The sequence below is a fragment of the Solea solea genome, chromosome 5 (assembly GCF_958295425.1).
Source record: "Solea solea chromosome 5, fSolSol10.1, whole genome shotgun sequence".
Taxonomy (NCBI): domain Eukaryota; kingdom Metazoa; phylum Chordata; class Actinopteri; order Pleuronectiformes; family Soleidae; genus Solea; species Solea solea.
In genome coordinates, this window is record NC_081138.1 from 22,721,960 (window position 1) to 22,742,103 (window position 20,144).

General features: G+C 40.8%; 1 protein-coding gene across 4 annotated transcripts in view; it reads right to left on the bottom strand.

Moving 5' to 3' along the window:
• The window catches only part of kifc3 (kinesin family member C3), a 41,010-nt gene extending 23,325 nt beyond the window's left edge, over positions 1-17,685 (bottom strand). Inside the window, exon 1 of one of the 4 annotated variants that reach the window (XM_058629586.1) lies at positions 17,417-17,685. Coding sequence is in view for 2 of the 4 variants with exons in the window: in XM_058629584.1 (XP_058485567.1) it covers positions 5,644-5,898 (255 nt within the window). In the remaining 2 variants the exon portion in view is untranslated. Of the gene's footprint in view, positions 1-4,145; positions 4,287-5,643; positions 6,085-17,416 lie in introns of those variants that run through there. The other 3 variants (XM_058629584.1, XM_058629585.1, XM_058629587.1) reach the window with 3 other exon arrangements.
• Between the last annotated feature and the right edge of the window lie 2,459 nt (positions 17,686-20,144).

Below are 20,144 nucleotides of genomic sequence, written 5' to 3' on the forward strand. Positions count from 1 at the left end.
TTCTCCCGCTTTCCCTTTCGGTTATGTATATTGTGTGAACTGCAATGTTATGTGATGAGTAATCTAAATGTCATGATCGAAATAAATAAATAAATAAATAAATGAATAAATTAAAAAAACAAAACAAATAAAAACTAAAATGTGTTATTGTTGCTTACTTTACTCTACGTTAAATGGTTAATAATAACAGTTCCTAAAATGGAGGGAAGTTGGAAAGTGTCACTCATGGTTGGAGTCTTTAACCTACAATTACTGTAACCTACAATTAAAAACCGTAAAAACAGAAAAGTCGCCCGCCCTTTTGAGCATGAAAATGCACACGGTTCTACAGCCAGGTGAGGTGTTAAACCACTGGAGGTCAGCAAAGCTTTACAGGTCTAGTTATTCTCCGTTAGTCTCTGCAGTGTGAACACAAATACCTGAGGTTAATGTGATGTGACTGAATCGTATTCTGCACAACGAACACTGAACACTGCAGTGTGTGGAAAAGTCTCGACACAAACCAAACAACTCACAACACAGAGATAATGGAACACAGATGAAGTCCCAGAACAAAGTGCTGTAAACAAATCAATGAAGAAAGACAATGCTCAACTCTGCTTTCTGTCTAGACAGATACAGAATCTATCAGAGGCCTGCTGTCTTTGTTATGGTGTGTGTATACAGTATACTGTATATGTGTGTGTTTTAGCCATAATAGTGTAACCATCTGAGGTGGACTTTTCCCAAACTGCAACTGTTCATTAAATCATAAAATGACACAACGTGTGCTTTTATTCTTTATGTTAAGGACTAGATCACACACACAATGCTCAGGTGGAGCTCGCCGTCACCATGGCAGTGTTTACCACAACTATTAAAACATGCCAGCTATAATTGGATGGTTCAATGTTAAACCACAGATCAGTGATCATTTCCCTTTCTAAAACACTGTAAACAAACACTACACACTGGGGATAATGCAACACTATATTTACAACAAAGTCAGCTTTGCTTGAAAGGGATTTTTGACAATGGCTTATTTATATGACGAGTTACTAATCTCTTAGAATAATTATGTGCAGTAATTATTAAGACACCACATACTATATCTAAAAATAGTCTAAAAATAATAAAGAGTGCTTTGTTAAACACATTTGTGTGGGTGAGTTTTAGTTTCTCACATTCTCACGTTTTTTTAATGACGGATAATTTGGAAGATTAAATTGAATACATTTTATGAATGTAATGTCACGTGACACAGACAGACAATACTGCAACATCCTCGACCCACAGCAGAGGATATGAGAGCGTTTTGAGTGAGAGAATGACAGAGCTGCATGTGTATGTGCAAATCGTGACTCATCTTGTAGCTTGTCAACCAGTTTCCAGGCTAAAAATTTAACATAATTGGAGAAAATAAATCAAACCGAGCTGTTACACAGCCAATTGAAAATGTATGTGTCAACATGGTACCCTAAGATGATGATAGGGTATAGGATGGAATAGGATGTTGACCAGGTTGAAACATCTGCTGATATAATGTGACGTGAAGACAGCCTATTGCAATCATTTTGATCAGGAATTGAAGTTAAAACAATATCAAAGTACTTTGTTTCTTTTACATCTCCTTCACATGACTATAACTTCTGCCAGTTAGCATCCAGCACACTTCATATCTCGTCTTAAAATCATCTTTTCATCGTACAGCAAAGATAAAAAGGAATCGGCCTCACAGATTCAATACTTGGGGATCGTATACGCTCATCAGACACAACCACATGCATCTCGACATGGACCGCTCTGTTTATTAGAACCATATTTACAATCATCACAATTACACAAACCTTTATGTGCAAAACAGCTTTCAGTAGGTGTTTAACACTGACTCATGTCACCCACGTGTGAAACAGCAGCAGGACTACTGTCAGAATCACCCGTCTCACCACACGTCTTTCAACTAAACCTAGGGGAGTGAACTACTCTTCTTACCCGTCCATTTCTACAGCGAGGTTTTCTGTCTGAGACATGAAGGAACCGATCCCTGTCCAGCAAGCTCTTGTTAATCAGAGTTCCCACCCAGCCGAGCATGGTCCCAGTGAAGCCTGCACTGTTTCATCACATCGCTGGTGACCTCGTTCAGGTAGCGCTGCAGAGGAGAGCTTCCCGCCCTGACCAAAGCACTGACCTGGAGCCAGTTAAACTACCTGAGGTCCTGCCACTGGATCAGAAAAGGATTACCAACATCTGACCTCGAACCAGCTGATGAGAAACTCTCCCGGTTGGAATAAAGTCAGTGTAACTAATCTGATAATCTTCAAAGCGGATGGTTCTTTAACCCTCAAGTGCCCAAGGATGTGGTGAAACAGATGCATCGTCTTCAAGATGACTGGGTGATGCAGAGACACTGATAAATAAATGAACAATAATAATAATAAATGAGTAAACTTGCACCTTGTGGCTGGTTGTGCTATGGTGTTATTACATGTTTGCAATGAAGTCCTTACTCGTACTTGTTTGTCCAGAAGCCCAGATATCATAATTTCAGCTGCAGCTGTGTACCCACAAATGGCCTATGACGCAGTTTCCTCTCTCGTCTGTGTATCTGTCACCTGTGAATTGCAGCGACTAACGTTTTACACACTTGTCAGGTTCCATTAGTGACCAAGCTGTTTTTGCAGTGACGTGTCTGTTTGTTCATTTTGGGAGGGCGACAATTAAAAATTATTTTTGGGCACTGGTACCTTGGATTTCCATGGTGGTACCAAACAGTGTGTTAAATTGACATTTGGCACTGGTGTATTAATAATTATATCTCACAAGAGGGGATGATGATATATCACAACAACACTATACACATGAGCATGAGGCTGCTGCTCACAGATGAATGTTTAAATTCAGAGTCATAGCTCCACAACACAATTTTTCCTCTAAAATGTACAAAATGTAACCTGCAACACCAGTGTTTTAGTTAGTTTATTACCTGGTGGGCAACATTTCCACAGCATGACATTCCCACAGAGATCAGAGGAAGTGTAATTACACTGTACATGTAACCACAACACCGGAGAATTGAATTAACCAAGTGGAGCCAACACAGGAGCCACTTACTGTACTAGACTGTGTACACACACACACGTCTGATCTAAACTGGTCAGATATGCAAAGCAATGATTTATGCAAAAGAAAGAGAAGAAGGAGGCCAACTACCTTAAAACACCAACATCAGTCAAACACTGTCTCTCACACACACACACACACACACACACACACAGCTACAACTGACGTTCTGCTAACGAGCCGGTGACCTGAATATCATATGAACACATTAGCTTAGCCATTTGTTAGACACACACGTGCACACACACACACACACACACGTTACCTTATTAATAACTGCTGCTTCTAATGAGACCATTTACAGCTAAAAATACCTGAGTGAAGCTCCACCTACTGCACACCTGCAGCAAGGGGACATGGAGTGACCGGTCCTCTACGCTGTCTGACGACCACAAACCAACAGGTTCAAATGTTTCCTGGGTCTTGTTGCTGAACATGGACATGAACACACCTGATTAGCTTTTTTCTGATCAGTCGATCATTTCCGTTTCATGTTTGAAATGTGAAACAGAATGAGCTAAATGCAGCTTTGCATAGCTAAAAACAAGAATATCCCATGTGCAGATTTATGACAAAGAGAATATGAGAATATCTAGCATCCATACTCGGCTGAGACAGTCTGAACTGTGCATGCACAAAAAAGACATGGTGGTGAAAAAACGAAGCCTCTGCCTCAGAGGAGGAATGTGTGTCAGTGAGCTGCTGAGAATAAAACAAAGATGTTAGATGGGTCTATAATCACTGAGCTAAAATTAAAAACACACACAGAAGACATTACCAGACAGAAGGAGGATGGTTTGGATGAGGCACAAAAAAAAAAGGAGAGAAGAAAATCGAACCGAAGATGCCTTGCTGTCATCTGATCACACAACACATGACACTTATTCAGGTCATTGGAGGGAATAACACCGAGCATCAGGTTCCAGCCAAACCTCCATCTCAACCACCCCTGCTCATGTCTCTATTCAACATGTCTGTTTTCCCCCTCCATCCTTTCTGTCCTCTAACCATCCATCTGTGCTTTGCTCCGTCTGTCCAGGTCTTACCTCCCTCCCTGTGGCTTCCACATCCACATTATTGCTGCATTTTCCTCCACCTCCTCCTCATCCACACCGCTGCAGCTTTACAACGGGCGACACACAGCAGCAGGATCGGTGTCAGCTCCACCCGCGAACCCCCTCAATGCGCACACACAGACAGCCTCCTCCCTGGGTCTCCCTAGCAACACAGCAGCATCACACCTCCTCTGGCCCCACCTCCTTCCCCCTCCTATCTCGTCGATGGATAAATATTTCAGCTGCAACTGAAGCGTGAGAAGCTGCTCCTCCCCCAACCTGAAATATTAACAGCCCGCTGCATGTGTGTGAGTCTCTGTCTCTCTATGGTAACATGGAAAAGTTTTAAAGCGTTTTTTGATGTGTCATCTGATGCAATTTGCAGATGACGTTCTATTCATCATTTCAGCTGAGATAAAATCAGTATTCTTATTGATGTTTAATGGGTGAAGATGAAATAAATATGTATAATCAGCTGCAATTTTTCTCTAAATAATCACTGTCATTTTAACTTTCTACACCCACTGTGATGCCTTATTGATTTTATCTGACCAACAAAAACAAAGCGTGACCTTTGACTGCCACACTTAATCCTCGAGGCAAAGTGAACCTTAGCATGGTGGGATAATGGTGAGCACTCAGCTCGGCAGACGGATTACTATCGTCATCAGATGACATAAATGACTCAACCCAGAACACTGTCCAAATGGAACAAGTCAGTCGCTCACAGGATTTCAGACGTTTCCCATCATGTGATCAGATGCTTCAGATGCCTCTGATGTCTGAAAGATCACGCCTTCTGTCAAAGCACGGCTGAGAACCAGAAACACCAGATTGAAATCAGCAACTGAAGACTCATCTCCTCAGACGTGTGTGTGTGTGTGTGTGTGTGTGTGTGTATCAACAGTGAATGTCTTTAGTTGAGACGATCCTAAGGACCATCTACTATTTTCTGAATATTTAAGTCCAAAGAATGGAAAAGGGACATAACGTTGCCTTTTCCTCCAAGAAATGTGCACAGAACACACCGCAAAGACACCTAAACATTCAACAACTCTCCAGATCAGCAGAACAAAAACATTTCCCACCACACGCTCGCAAACCACTTAAACATATTATTAAGTCAAGTCAAGTATTCACTGGTTGTTTCATTTCGTAATTCTCAGCAGAGAATCACTTCTCTTTCAACGACTGCCTCTGCCACCGAAGACCAACGTATGGGACACGCTGAGTGACACTGTGACACTGCCGCACAAACTATAGGTCGATCTCTATGTCTCCATGAGGGAAGCATTTCTAGTCCTATTAATCACAGGAGAGTTAAACCTTAATAAAGAAACAATAGAAACAGTAAATGGGATATTAAATCATAAAAAATGTTTGCTTGAAGTTACTTTTCCATCGAATACTTCATCCACTTATAAAGTTACTAAAAATACTAATACTGTTCAGTCAGATTCCTCTTCCTTGTTGAGTATCACCCTCTCACCTGAACTCGTTTCCTATTCTTCAGGATATTTTGAACGTTTCCTTCTCGTCGCCCCGTCCCCTCAGCTCTGCTGCTTGTCCATCCTCTGTAATCCACCATCTTCACGGGATCACCTCCATGACCAGTGACACCCTCATCTTCAGGACTACCTTTCCGCCTCACAGCCTCCGAGGTGGCACCCTGCTCCACAGCCTTGTTAAGGTTCTTAAAGAGGCTGTGGAGGGTCAGGACCGCCAGGGTCCACAGGACGTACATGACCCCGCCCCGAGTCCAGTTCACCCCTCGAATGGCTTCATCGTGTCCCCAGGTAGACGAGGTCTTGGTGAGAGGCTACAGGTCTCTGGACTACCGGCTGAGCTGATCTCAGCTGTGTATTAATCCTAACATTGTGTTTGTATAATCCTCTCCTCATCTCACACGTTGCTTATCTATCTCTACTTGCTTCACCTCTGGCCTGGATCCCGCCCCCTTCACGGTCAACGTCACATTTCCAGAGAACTGATAACAATTGCTGCACCTTGGCCAAGCCTCCGCGTTGTTATCAAGTCCAGTTACTCGACAGGTAACCAGAGCGTGAAGGAGGCAGGTTCAGTGTCTCGATGTAACGCAAGACACTTGACTTACAAACAAGGAGAATCCATTTCTGATCAGTTTAACCGTCTGACGTCTGGAGACAACTGCTGCATTCAGATCTAATAAAAGTTTGAAGCACAATCAAATAAATTGAATTGACTTATTCTGATTCATGTTCATAAAAATCTAGATTTGATCATTTGGTCACCGGATTATAATTAATTAGGAAAGAATAGACTTTTATAAATATTATTTTTTAGTTTTTTTTAGCTTAGTTTTGATGTTAATTTGACAAAAAGCATGCATATGCCATAAAAGATTCTATATTTAATTTAGATATTAGAAAGTTGAGGAAAAAAACAACCTTGTTTTGTTTCTGCTAAAAAGATCCTGACACATTGGGGAAAATAAAGCTGAGTTTAGCTGAAAGAAACATAAAACCAAGTGTTAATTTACACCAGAGAGAGTAACGACCACAAGTTTCAGCTGTCCAAGTTTTTGTATCAACACAGAAACTGGTAATTTCACAAGGGAACCCCTCCAACACACGTTTGTCTAAATAAAACCCTAAAGATTTGATCCAAAAACAAGACAGAAGAGAGGTTTTCTTTTCCCATCCAGACCAACAAGAAAAGCAAACATCCAAATCCTCTGTGTAGTCCGTTAGCGTTCTCCTCAGGAAAATCCTGCAGATTGACCGTCTTTATTCCGCTCGGTTCATTCATTTAAGTCCTGGTTTCAGTTTGTGTCCTGACTGGATGAGCTGCAGCTTCCGGATGGTCCGAGTGTGGACGAGTAACCATTCAGACCTCTCGTCAGCATCATCGTCAGTGACACTGGATGTGATTAAAGCAGCTGCAGGTCAAGTCCTCACCTCCATCACATGGAGCGAGAGAGACAGAGAGAGAGAGGGGGAGAGGGAGAGCGGGAGAGAGACTCTCTACACTGTGTGCATCTCTCTCATCCATCTCATCCTACTCTCCCTCCCTGTCCTGGGACCATCTGTTGTTGCTGCTAGAAAAAACTCAGACAAAGGCCAGCACTGATGAGGTAACAGAGGATGGATAAATGTAAAATTAAAGAAATAAAACATTAAGGTTGTTTTTTTTATTTACCTCTAGTTCGATTGCGTTTAACAATAATAATTTATATTAATGTTTATGTTCTAAAACCAGAGTTGGAAACATCTCAGATCTGTCAAAAGTACTACATGATGGAGTATAGCAATGATTCAATCATCACCCACGTCTTTTAATAATATTGTCTTTATCCTCCTGTAGAGTAGTAAAAACGGTGCACAGTAAAGTTTGTTTAAAAAAAGCCTTTAGCATTGTATCGATCCATCAAAATATTCCTGGATCTGTCCTGATGCAGATCAGCATGATCTGCTCAAGAAAACCTCTGCAGGCCAAGATAATGAAAAGGCTTTTGGAAGAGTGTTGCAATGGAGAACAGGAGCAGGTTAAAATTGAGGACGACGTCAACACATATGTTAACAAGTTTTTTAACGTCTGATAAAAGATCGCTCAGAGTCGACATTCTTGCTTAATGTCCCGGAACCTGTGACCCCTCCCCGCCCCTGTATACGTTACAGACTCGGTTCTGCTGGGAGCCGACAGTCTCAATCACAGCCGTTGAATGGTGATGCGTGGATCTGACTGACTGCTGAGGGTTCAGGAACTCACTGTACTGTATAAAGCAGCGTGGACGTATCCTGAAACGTACTCCAAACAAAGCTTTGGCTGTTTCTGGAACAAAAGAGGAGGTTTTCAGTCCAATTATTATGTCCGGGGGTCCTAATGAGGGAGTATGGGTCACGGCAGGAAATAAAAAACTGTCCCAACCGCAACAGAGAACAGTAGTCACATGACCTAACGACTAAAGATACAACAGAGAACATGTCTCTGGATGTTCTAACGGTCTTTGAGGAGGTTTTAACACTTAAACCGACTTGTTTAGATGTTTTATAGATGCACACGTGAAGTTTGGTGCCGAATAAACAAGAGAGGAAACAAAAGAAGAAGCAGTTTAAATTACTTTATAAACATATATGACAAAGCTGATTTTCGGGCTATTTTTTCGTCATTTTATTTTATCAAATATAAAGGGTCTGCCATCTTGAGTACATTATTAGATCAAACCTGTCAAATGCCATTCAAATCATGCACAAATTCAGTCCCTCTTGACTCTGCTGGCTCCTTTAACTTTCACATGGAAATTAGCTCATTTATTCTTTTATCTTTTAGAAAAAGTCAGTTACTGACTCGCCTGAATACATCATCAATCAGCAGTTGCTGTGCTGATGGTGGCTGAGATCACGTATAGCCCTACTGTTCCAAGGATCCTCGAGCATGAATGAGGGAGTTACTTAGCTACAACCCCCTCTCCTGTGGATGGTAAGTCCTGTTGACTGGTGAAAAGCAAATGCAACACAATTCCCCCACGTTAGCCATGAAATATCTGTGTGTTCCAGGGACTTATGTCACATGAGGAAGGGTGATCCCTGCAGCCTGAATATAGGACAAGGGCTTTATGGTTTTATAAGATCACATAACTAATGTGTTACTCATTTTTAATGTCCAAATTTTAACTAAAAAACAACACGCATTTTTTTTTTTTTTTTTTTAAAGGAACTATTGTGCAACGTGGACAGCTATAAAATAATGATATCCAACTAGAATGTGAATGGCCAACACTCCCTGTTTATGCAGTAGACTTGCCATCTCAAACAGCCATAAATTCTGTGGTTAAACAGGAGCACTGATTGTTTTCACTGTGAACCTCACAAACAAGGTCAATCTGATCATCATCACTAGGGGGGGGGGGTAGCCTTCATCACACATTTATAAGAAGAAAGCGTGTTTCCAGCATACACATGGTGACCTGCCAACTCCATCAAACAGTAACTGATTAAACATTATCCATAAAAGAAAGTAAACACATGCCTTATCAAATGAGACTTTTGATACGTTTCTTAGGAAGACAAGGCTTTATCTTTTATGGTCACTAAACAAGGACAAATAAATTCACCACAGAGGTGATGTGAAGGTTACCGCTCCTGGGAGAAGGGGGCTCAGGTGTGTCAGTGCTTATGAAAAGCTCAGACCCTCCGGATTAGAGCTCATCAGTGTTAACACCATCCTCTCTTCAGTTAAGTGGATGTCAGGCTTTAATGTTACTGTGAAAAGGGCTATTCTGTGTCCCTGCTTCTTTTAAAGGAATAACTGTATACGATAGTAATTGTTTATGAAGATGTTTTTTGCCACGTCAGCTGTTGCTGGCTTCATCGATCAGTTTTGGGTCCATCTATCACAATGGCTTTTTTTTTTTATCTATGTAGGGCTGCAACTAACGATTATTTTCATAATCGATTTGTCTATGTATTATTTTCTCAATTAATCAAGTACTTTGGTCCGTAAAATGTCAGAAAATGCTGAAAAATGTTGACTGGCGTTTACCAAACCTCGAAAATGATGACATTCTCGAATGTCTCCTTTTGTCCACAAACCAAAATAATTCAGTATTAATGATTTCTTTGTTATATGTTTGCAAAGAAACCAAGAAATATTTATCTATAACATGTTTTAATTATTGAAAAAAAAAAATACACACACTCAAACCAATTAATCGATTATGAAAATAGACGACGACTAACTTAGTAATCGATTCACAATCAGATCATTGTTGCTGCATCGTGGCTGCATAGCTGCATCATTGAGGTCGGATATACAATGAACAAAAAGTTTGTTTGGTTTGCACTGACTCCAATCTGGATAAAACGGAATAATTTGATTGCCTCTGCACATCCAGCAACAAACTCACTTAATCTGATGAAAAAGCTTGCTGCTGTTCATTGATTTGAAGCTGGGCTGGCACTCTTGCCAGACTTGGGATTGAGGCGTGGCACAATCAAACCCTGTAAAACTGGCAATATCTGTTATGATCGAAAGGGCGGCTGTTACTGCAGATCATAATTACATTTATGATGGGAAAATTCGTCAATCATACCATCACTCTGATTAATAATTACCACAGGTGTCATCGTTTCATGAGCACAAACCTGCTGTTTCATTCTCAAACACACAACATTTGGTTATATAACACTGCAGTGGATCAATATTTTCTTACAGGCCTGTGATGATGCATAGTTTTAGTCACACACTGGTGTTGATACTAAACTAAATTCCAAAATCCAAAGTCCAGAGACGCAAAAATGCCAACTCAGACAAACCAGGATATATCTGTGAAATATTGAAATACAAATAAATCTGAGCATCCAGATGTTTTCATGTTTCTGTCTCAATTTGAACTCAAAGGAAACCAGAGGAGAGAGAGAGAGAGAGAGAGCGATAGAGAAACTGTCTGGGCTTCGCGGTTCACAGATTCCCTGAACGCACTGCACACACCCACTTCAGCTCCACCTCCTGCTATTTTAGGAGCAAATTACAGAGCGATGGGAGCACGCACACACACACACACACACACATCTGTAAAGAGAAGAATCAGAAATGAAGGAGAAAAGAAAAAAGCTGACAGAGAGGGAAACAACTCAGCAGAGTCTGGGGTGGAGGGGTGTGGGTCGTGGTGTGGTGTACATTGCCTCTTCCGTGTGCCTTACAGTGAGGGTGCAGTGGTTAGTTTAGCTTTGCACAAATACTGAAAGCAGAGGGGAAACTGCTACAGAAGTCAAATATAAACCCAAAGTTCCAGCTGCAGACTGTCTGACATCATTTCCCCATCCCAACTCTTTAGATGCTTTTAAGACCAAAACTTGATTACATTTACTGTGGGATCCCTGTGTGATGTTTAAGCACACACATTTAAGCCTCAATTAGTATTCTTTTTCTTTCTTTTTTGTTTCAAATCCATCATTTAAACTGCATGATTCATAATTTCTCTACAAATGAACCAGAATCTTCTCAACTTGACTGAGCTGAGCGAGTGACAATAATTAAAGATGAAAAAATTAGATTATATTTCATCAAACTACAACGTTGTACCAGTAAAATGTTAAAACATTTCAATTATAAATTAATTCAAAAAAATGGTTTAGAGTTTTGAAGACAAACTCACAGCAGAGCATCTTACAACCAGACGCCTTGCGACATCACTGGAAATGTAGCTCGACAGCCCCACCTGCTGGACTCACATCAGAGCAAGTCAGCCGGAGTATGGTTTTAATCTCGTGTGTTACATAACAGAGAGCATCCCAGCTGACACACACACACACACTTACAGTATTTCTCTGCCTCTTCAATGTCACATCACACTGAGGTTAGTGTTCGTACCTACTACACACAATTTTTTTCCACACAAGACACACAAATTCAAAAAGTAACCTCTGCTACAGCACAAATAAATACATTAACACATCAACATCTAAAACTCCTGAATCACCCCAAAATCAATGCTGCTAATCAATACTACACACTATAATTTTAAGGTAGACGCGACGCATTTGTTTAAGCAAATAAGTACTAAGTTCATAAAAGTGTCTACGTGCATACATGTTCCATCTGTAGTTCACAGGCCAGAATCTATGTTTTTAGCATCTTTATTTAATTATCCTTGTTTTAATTACACATGTGTTCCATAGTTTTACATTTAATCAATTATTAAACCTATCACTATTGAGATGAAAGGATAATTCTAAGGCCAACATTACATTTGTAGTTTTAATAATGCTGCAATGACGACCACACAGTATACTTACAAAAAAATTCATTTCAGAAAAAGAAACAGCTTCTACAGGTTAAAGTGTCAAGTAAAAGTATTTAGTGTGACCTAACACTACACTTGATCAATCGCACAAATCCTGGCTCTCTTAAAATTGGAGTAAAACCCTAAACAGTGTTACTGGTATAACCTGTGATTGTGCAAACATTTCATGGTGACCGAATATCTGCTGTGCAAAAAGGTCTCTTACGCCATGTTTACTCATGTTAAACTCATTGACAGTATAGAAGAACTGTGCACAGTATTGTATTTATAGTAATCATAACTCAATTATCAATTATTTTTTCTGAAGCGTCAAAACTAAAATTCAGATTCATATGTGCCAAAGCACTTCCTCAAACTAGAACCAGTTTCAACCAATTAATACATCAATTAGTAGTTTCCAATTAACTTAGTTTCACTCCTCCTCAGTCTGAGCTTTTTTCCACATGTAATTCATCCTCACGGAGAGCCGAGTTAATTTGATTTCTTGGATTCCGAGTCTATACCTTGTGACGCTTCCTTCTTCTTCTTCTCTAGTTCGATTTAATCACCGTGGCAACGACATGCACAAATCTGAACACAAACATGAGAACTACACTATTTTCCAGAGCCTCAAACAGTCTGCAAACACCCAGTTAATATTTAATGTGCTCCGAGTGAGTCCTGCTACCGCTTCTGCTGCTGTGTTCCATGTCCTCACCACGTAAATTGCTAACAGCTGCAGCAGCTGTGAAAACCCACGCTCTCTGAACACCAGTGAACACATCACATGAAAATGCAGCTTTGACTGTTTATCAGGAAAATGGTGACGGGCTAGTATAATCACATGCTAGAAAAACTGCTGTGGGTGGAATAATAATTGATTTACTCGAGTGGATTCATAAACCGAAACGCACACAAACACACAACGGGCCCTTTGTGTGTGTGATAGGTAATCAGATTACAATCAGAGAGGCCACACATCCACACTACGGAAATGTTGTAATTCAATTCAATTTTATTTTTATAGCGCCAAATCACAATGTACGTGATCTCAAGATATTGTACATAAGGCAGAACCCTTTACAATATTATAGAGAGAAGAGAAACCCAACAGTTCACACAATGAGCAAACACTACACATCAGTGGAGAAGAAAAAAACTCTGTGACAGAACCAGACTCAAAGATGTGCAGCATCTGCCTCGACAGGTTGGGGTGAAAGGAAAGTGGGGAGAGAAAGGGAAAGAGGGAGACTGATGCATCTCAGTAGCATATTCCATTATCTGTTATTAAAACAAATGGATCGTCATATTTCTGAGGAAACCAGTTTAAAAAAAAAAAGTAGTATGCATGTAAACAGTGTGTGATTTCCCTATCAAAACAATAACAAAAGATAGGGGACGTTTGCAGCATCGCAAAGCAAAAATCACATCTGTGGTACTCGGCATGAACTCATACTCTTGTTTGTTAATTTTCCCTTTCCCCCCCCTCCTCAAATAAGTATTACCCATATTTCCATGGTGTTACTGATAAACTTAATACCTCTGTAATTACTACAGTCCTGCACATCACCCTTGCTCTTGAAAACTGGGGACAACTAAACTTCTTCTCCATTCCTCAGGCATTTTCTCACGCTCCAAGATTGGGTTAAACAATCTGGTCAAAATGTCCACTGCTTTCTTCAGTTGTCAGGATCATCATCTTCATAGCTGCCCTCACCTCCTCGTTACTAATCCTCTTCACTTCCTGACGCACAGTGTCACCAGCTCCTCAAAATACTCCCATCTTCCAAACACACTATGTTCACTTGATAGAACATTTCCTTAATCACTCCATCCCGCTGCTGCACATCCTTTCCAGCCATGTCTCTGTCTAGCCAAATGATACAAGTCCTTCTCTGCTTCCTTAATGTCCAGCCTCACATGCAACTCATTATAAGTCTTTTCCTTTGCCACTTTTGCAAGAACTGTCGGCTTGTTTTATTTTTGAAAACTCCCAGATTCCAGGTTATGGTTTGCTCTGAATGAATGTAAAGACAATCAGCGACTTTTCCCTGAAGATGACGGTGAGCGTAAATAAATGAACCTCCACTTCCTCCCACTATACACTTCCTTCCTAAGTCAAAATAACCAAGATACAGCACAGCTATTTTGGTCTGGTGACATCATTAGAACTCAGAAACTGTGCAAAGTGGAGCTGCAGTGTTCAAGTCCCACCCACAAATCCAAACTGACCAATCACCACCAGTCTGTCTCACCCTGTTTTAATGTCATCAAGAACTAAATTAAACCAAACTGATCAGAAACACAACACTTAGATGGTACACCAGTGCGATTAGAACTACCCAAAATAAGAGGAACCAAGTGGAACATGTTCAGTTTGTTCCATGTCCTATGCAGGGGGCGGGACTTATAACTTGTGCTAAAGGCAGCCACCAGGGGCAATCCAGATGTTTGGGCTTCACTTCTGGGAGCAGTGAGGATGCCCATCTTTATTCAAAATCATCGTCTATGATTATTGCAAATGTGGTTATAATTGAAAAGTAAAACAAAACCAAAACCGTCTCTGAATGTTCTATATGACAGACATGACGGATGTCACTGTGTTTGACTGAGAGATCAGACGTCAGTCATGTAGCTCCGTCTACACGGACTCTCATCCTCTCAGAGGTCAATAACAGGTTGTATAGATTTGGTTGAGCGTGAATCCACTGGAATGATCTATGGGTTTAAATGTGTTTGAATGTGTGAGCGACAAAACTGTAGTGTAAAGCAACTTTGAGAACGTCTTAGAAAAGTGCTTTATACAATACAGACCATTTAAAAACAGATCAGGGTGTTTCAAACAGTAGTGAGTTAACTTTTCCCTTAAACTGAATCCTTATCTTAAATCTCTGACTGAATGAGGAGCTGCTCAGCGTCCTCACTCTGCAGGATTTATGGGTTTTTCCTGTCGTCATGTGGACATCTGGGGTACAGACACTCTCCCTGGTTTCCTGTGTGTGTGTGTGTGTGTGTGAGTGTACTGTTGTGGTCTGACTCACTGCAGTGATGATGACAGTAACATCAGTGTGTTTGGTGGGCCGGTCGGTCACAGGGTGGAGTCTCCACAGTCTGACGGCTCCACATAACATTTTCTATAAATAAATTCAGCGAGGCAGAGCAGAAGGAGCCACATCACTGACCATGAACTCTTCCTCATAATCATCATCAGCAGCAGTAGCAGCAGCAGCAGCTGTAGTCCACCACATCCAGACTTTTATGTATTTTTATGTGACTACGTACAAAGTAGACGTAGTATTCCTGTTACAAAACAAACTCCCGTTTTAAAGCCTCGAGATTTGCGATCTGACTGGCGCCTGGAACTACAGATTGAGGTCATTAACTCCTCAAAAGAAGTTTGCTGGCATTATAAATGAAGTGAGAAGTCAGTGCAGTTTCCAACAAAGTCGCCCCAGGGTGGAAAAACCGCTGCACTTCCTAGGCTTCACTTTTAAAGCAGAAGACCACCTCCATTTTTTATGTGATCACATACCATCACTGAACGCCACCAAGCCATAATCTGTCTACAATGTGTCTTAGATGTGTTTACACCTGAACTGTCCATGTGGTCAAACTCTGGCTCCACAAAAGTGATCTCCCAAGAATAAATTAAATGCATGATTAAAGACAAATGCGGTAACCTTTCTATATGTTACGACATCTCGCGGAGTCTATCATCACAGCATTTGCTGCCATAACAACTCAGAAACATCTGAAACGAAACGATACATATATACGTTCCCATATGTACGATCCCATATGCGATACATGGTCCGCGATACCAATAACACCACGATACAATGATTCTGTGATCATCAATGTATTGAACGGCAATCATATAGCGATACATCACAATATCTGTCTAACTGATGAAAACTAAATCTGTCAACGTGAAAAAGTTAAAAGTGCATGATTTGATTTCTCTATTTATTCACAATATACAGAACAAAGTGCATAAAGTCCAGGTATTGAGCGTGGACGGAGCATCTCTTAACGTAACTTTCTCCACCATTATCTGGCTGTAAACTCCCTCTTCTTCGGCCAGGTAACGTCCACCCAGCGCCGCCGTGAGGAGACATCAAGTAATGACGCCCATTGAGTGAAACTGGCAGGAACTGTTTACTTTAGAGCACCTTAATTTATTACTTAAAATATCGATATTTGTCCTGGTGTATCGATTATCGTATTGCACGAGGAAGGACGATGATATATGACCAATTCATCATTTTGACAATATTCTGCCGTATCACTTACTCCGACCACAGACAGCTTTTAATCTGCCACAGATTACTCCAGTTGAAACTGTGATAAAACTTTTCATTCTGTGCTATGGAGTTTGGGCAGCTGAAGACACCTAATATTACATATTTCCTCCACCCTCCCATGCCTGTCACATACGGCTGCTTTGTCAGTGCTTTGTATTTCAAAAAGGTCAGCGGCTACCAGGTCAAAGTTGAAATAAGGTGAACTTTGAGTTTAGCAATTCATGGCAATCTCTGCCTTTCCTGTGGGATAACAGGGACAGAGGGATTTGACTGCTGATCAATGGAGGGTATCTTTATGCCATCACAGTATACAGGTGGTACAAACTCCCCCAACATTGGCCTGGCTAAGAATAGAGGATGTGACTGTGTTGAGCTTAGGTTGTGTTTAAAGACAAAAACTAGAATGTCTCTTAACAGAGCAGGGGGTTAGTCACTTAATAACAAGAAAGCACTCAGAGAGCCCAAACCTCCGCCTCTTCACTTCACTATTATGCAAAGTTTACATTTGTAATCTAATCCAAATCTGTACTGTAGAGCGTTTTGTACTGCTCACAAAAAAGACAAAACGCATACGAGCACATACATACATACATGAGAGCGTGTGTGTTTGTACTATGTGTCTTTGGGTGTATATTATGTATAGATGAGTGAGTGAGTGAGTCAGCATGTGTGTGTGTGTGGGCCTGGTAATCCTTATGTTGTCACATCATGGGGACAGAAACCAAGTCCCCATAACGTAAATTACTACATTTTAAGGTGAAGACATGTTTTAAAGTTAGGCTGGGGTCAGGGTGAGGTTAAGGTTAGGGTCAGGGTTAGGATTAGGATTAGGCCAGTAGAAAGAGTATCCAGGAAATGAATGTCAGTCAATGTAATGTCCCCTGAAGTCATGGACATCAGTGTGTGTGTTTGTGTGTGTGTGTGGACCAGGTGAGGCTCTTTTGTTGCCCTGTAAAATTCGCTGAGGGAGCTCTGGAGCTTTGGGGCTTTGAAGCTGTGAAGCGGTGGAAGCTGCTGGACGCGGCCTCATGGAATGAAAAGAGACAGTGAAGTGAATCAGATGTGCACTGTGTGACACTTTGAACCGGGCCAACAGCCCAAACCCAGGTCGGACACAGAATGGGACAGCGTGTCCTCGCAAACAAGTGGACACAGACGAAGAAGACACTGAACTGAAGAAACCAAACTTTTCTTACCTCCTGGTCCCAGACAGCGACACCTCTCCCTCCTTTCCTCCCCCTATTCCGTCTGTCGCTTTCTCGGAACAAAATCCTTCCAGTGTCTCTGTCTCTGGAGTGACAAATCCAGGCTTAAATGAGTGAATAAAATGTGTACTGTGGGCTCGGACAGCGGCCGGTTTAGCAGCGGAGGAGCGGAGGTCCCGAGTGTCAAGAATGCCGCTGTTTGACTGACTGACCAAACTTGCTGCGTTCAATTACCGTCGGAAATGTGGCCACTGTCACTGAGTGCGTTGAGCTTGCATTGGTGAGCGAGAAGAGCAGTGAATTTATAGACATGTGGGCGGGAACGGGAAGGATTAATGCGACGATTCGTTAACAAAGTACAAACAAAACAGTTCATGATGTCTTGTCTGCTTCAAACAAAAGCTGACAAATATTTTAAAAATGTTTTCTAATAAGTCATAAGTCAGGAAAACATAATAAAATGTAACAGCTGATAGCTAAAGTCTCAAAAACAGCATATCAAAATGTTAAAAGAAAATGTGACTCACTTTCAGGCACAAAGAAATGTCTAAATCCTCACATCGCAAGGTAACAATACAAGACTATCCACATAATAAAATCATAACACATCGTGTACATTCCAATATAATACACTCATCTACATTACAGTACAACTCCATATCAGTTAATTAACGTTAACATTAACATTTATTTTATACTATTTGGCTGGATGGTATCATAATACTTCAATTTATATAGCTTGTATTGTAATTAAATCGCTCTCTAATACTTTCTATCTTTTTCTACTTTTAGTTTGAGCGGTCACATCAGCAGGGCGACTGTGGCTCAGTGGCAGAGTGAGTGGTTGTGGGTTCCTTTCCTGGCTCCATGCTCATGTGTTGTGAGCAAGACACTTAACCCTTAAAGTTACTCCTTACCACTGTGCTGGAAGTGTGAGAATGAGAGGGTAATAAATGTGCTGCATATAGATAGCAAAACTGATAAAAAAGCAGCTTGAAGTGGTCATCAAGACTAGAAAAACACTATATAAATACAGACCATTTATCATGACAACAGCATTTGTAATTAGTTTATTGATAAATTGAATTGTTTCACATGTTAGACTCACGTCAGTAGAATCTTGGTGTCTGGAGTCAGCATACAGCAATCGAGCTGCATATATACAGTATGTACAGTTAGACATTATTCTACTTATACTCTCAGTAATCAGCAGTAATTATGAAGCTTCCTGTGTTCAGCTGCATCATTTCTATTCTACCACTTTTTCTTGCTTTCTTGCTTACTGTCTTTCTCCTTAGGCCGACACAATAAGAGCTTCCTCCTGCTTCCTGAAGCTTTTCCTGTCTCTCTCTCTCTCACACACACATTGCTTTCATACTTTGCTTGGGAGGAAGGCTACCACATGGTTTTCACCCAAAAGAAAGCTCAGCAGCACCATCTAGATTCTAGAACAACTCAACGGGTAAGACAGAAGAATACAGCTATGTATTTTAACAGGCAAATAATATGTTTCAAATTTCTACTATTTGTGTCTTCATTTAGATTTTTAGAGGACAATAATGTACACACACAAACACATACATGCCCCGACCCTGTCTGACCAGTGTGTGTCAGACAGTTATTGACTAGTTCACAGTGGAGACAGGAAACTAATGATCACAGCAGGATGGAACCAACACAGATACACACACACACACATCAACAAACACTGCAATAGCTTTAAACTTTCTCACACTAACATTAGATAAATGTTTGTATATTCAGTCCAGATAACATTCATAAAAATAAACAAACAGCAACTTTGCAGCTCTGGTGTCAACTAAAAAAAAAAACAAGCTCCAAGGCTGCAGAGCAGGGGCTTAGGATCTTGGGAAAGTGAGTTTCATTAACATTCCATAGATCTGTGGTCGGTCTTTTGTAGCGTTCACAATAGACGCATTGTATGCAGTTGTTTTGGCCATTCTCCACAATGTACATGGGTGAAATAGCGCCCCCTGTGTTGTAATAACTGGCAAATGTCGGTCTCTCCATGTGGTCAAACATGGAACTGAACCCTTACTGAAGTGTAGAGGATTGCTCACTCTAAACATGGGGTCTAAACATGTGTTTAGACCCCCCATGTTCTTGTAAACCTACGTTTAAAAACTTAAACTGATGCATCCTGTTAATAAAAGAATGCAAAAGAAAAAAGTAAGACAAAAGAATGAGGGTGAAAAGCAGGACAAAAAAGTTAGAAGCTAAAATACTTTTTTTGTCTTATAATTTCATTTTCTTGCAGCACAATGAAATTCCCCCTAATGTTACTGAGCATTTCACAATATTTTTCTAGAATATTTAGGTCACTGTATCTGATCAAATCACATCTAAACAAACCTCACACATTAAAACACAATCTAAGAGCTCATAAAATAAAACAGAACCAGCAGCATTTTCAAACCTTTGTAGTCTGTTTATTGTGCTTGCCATCTTTGTAGAATTCTGGACCTCACTTGATGGAAGCTGCTTCCTGTGCACGCTGTGTGGCACTTAATCATACTTTATCTTGGACTATATCGAGCGTGGACCGCACCCTGAAAGTTGCATGTAAACTTTAAAATCTGTGTTTCCAGCAGAACCTACTCCTTTTGCCTTTGATCTGTGCAAGGCAGATCATGCACAGATCATTTCCTACCACAGGTGCAATGGCAACCCGTATACAAATCAAAGGCAGACACAAAGG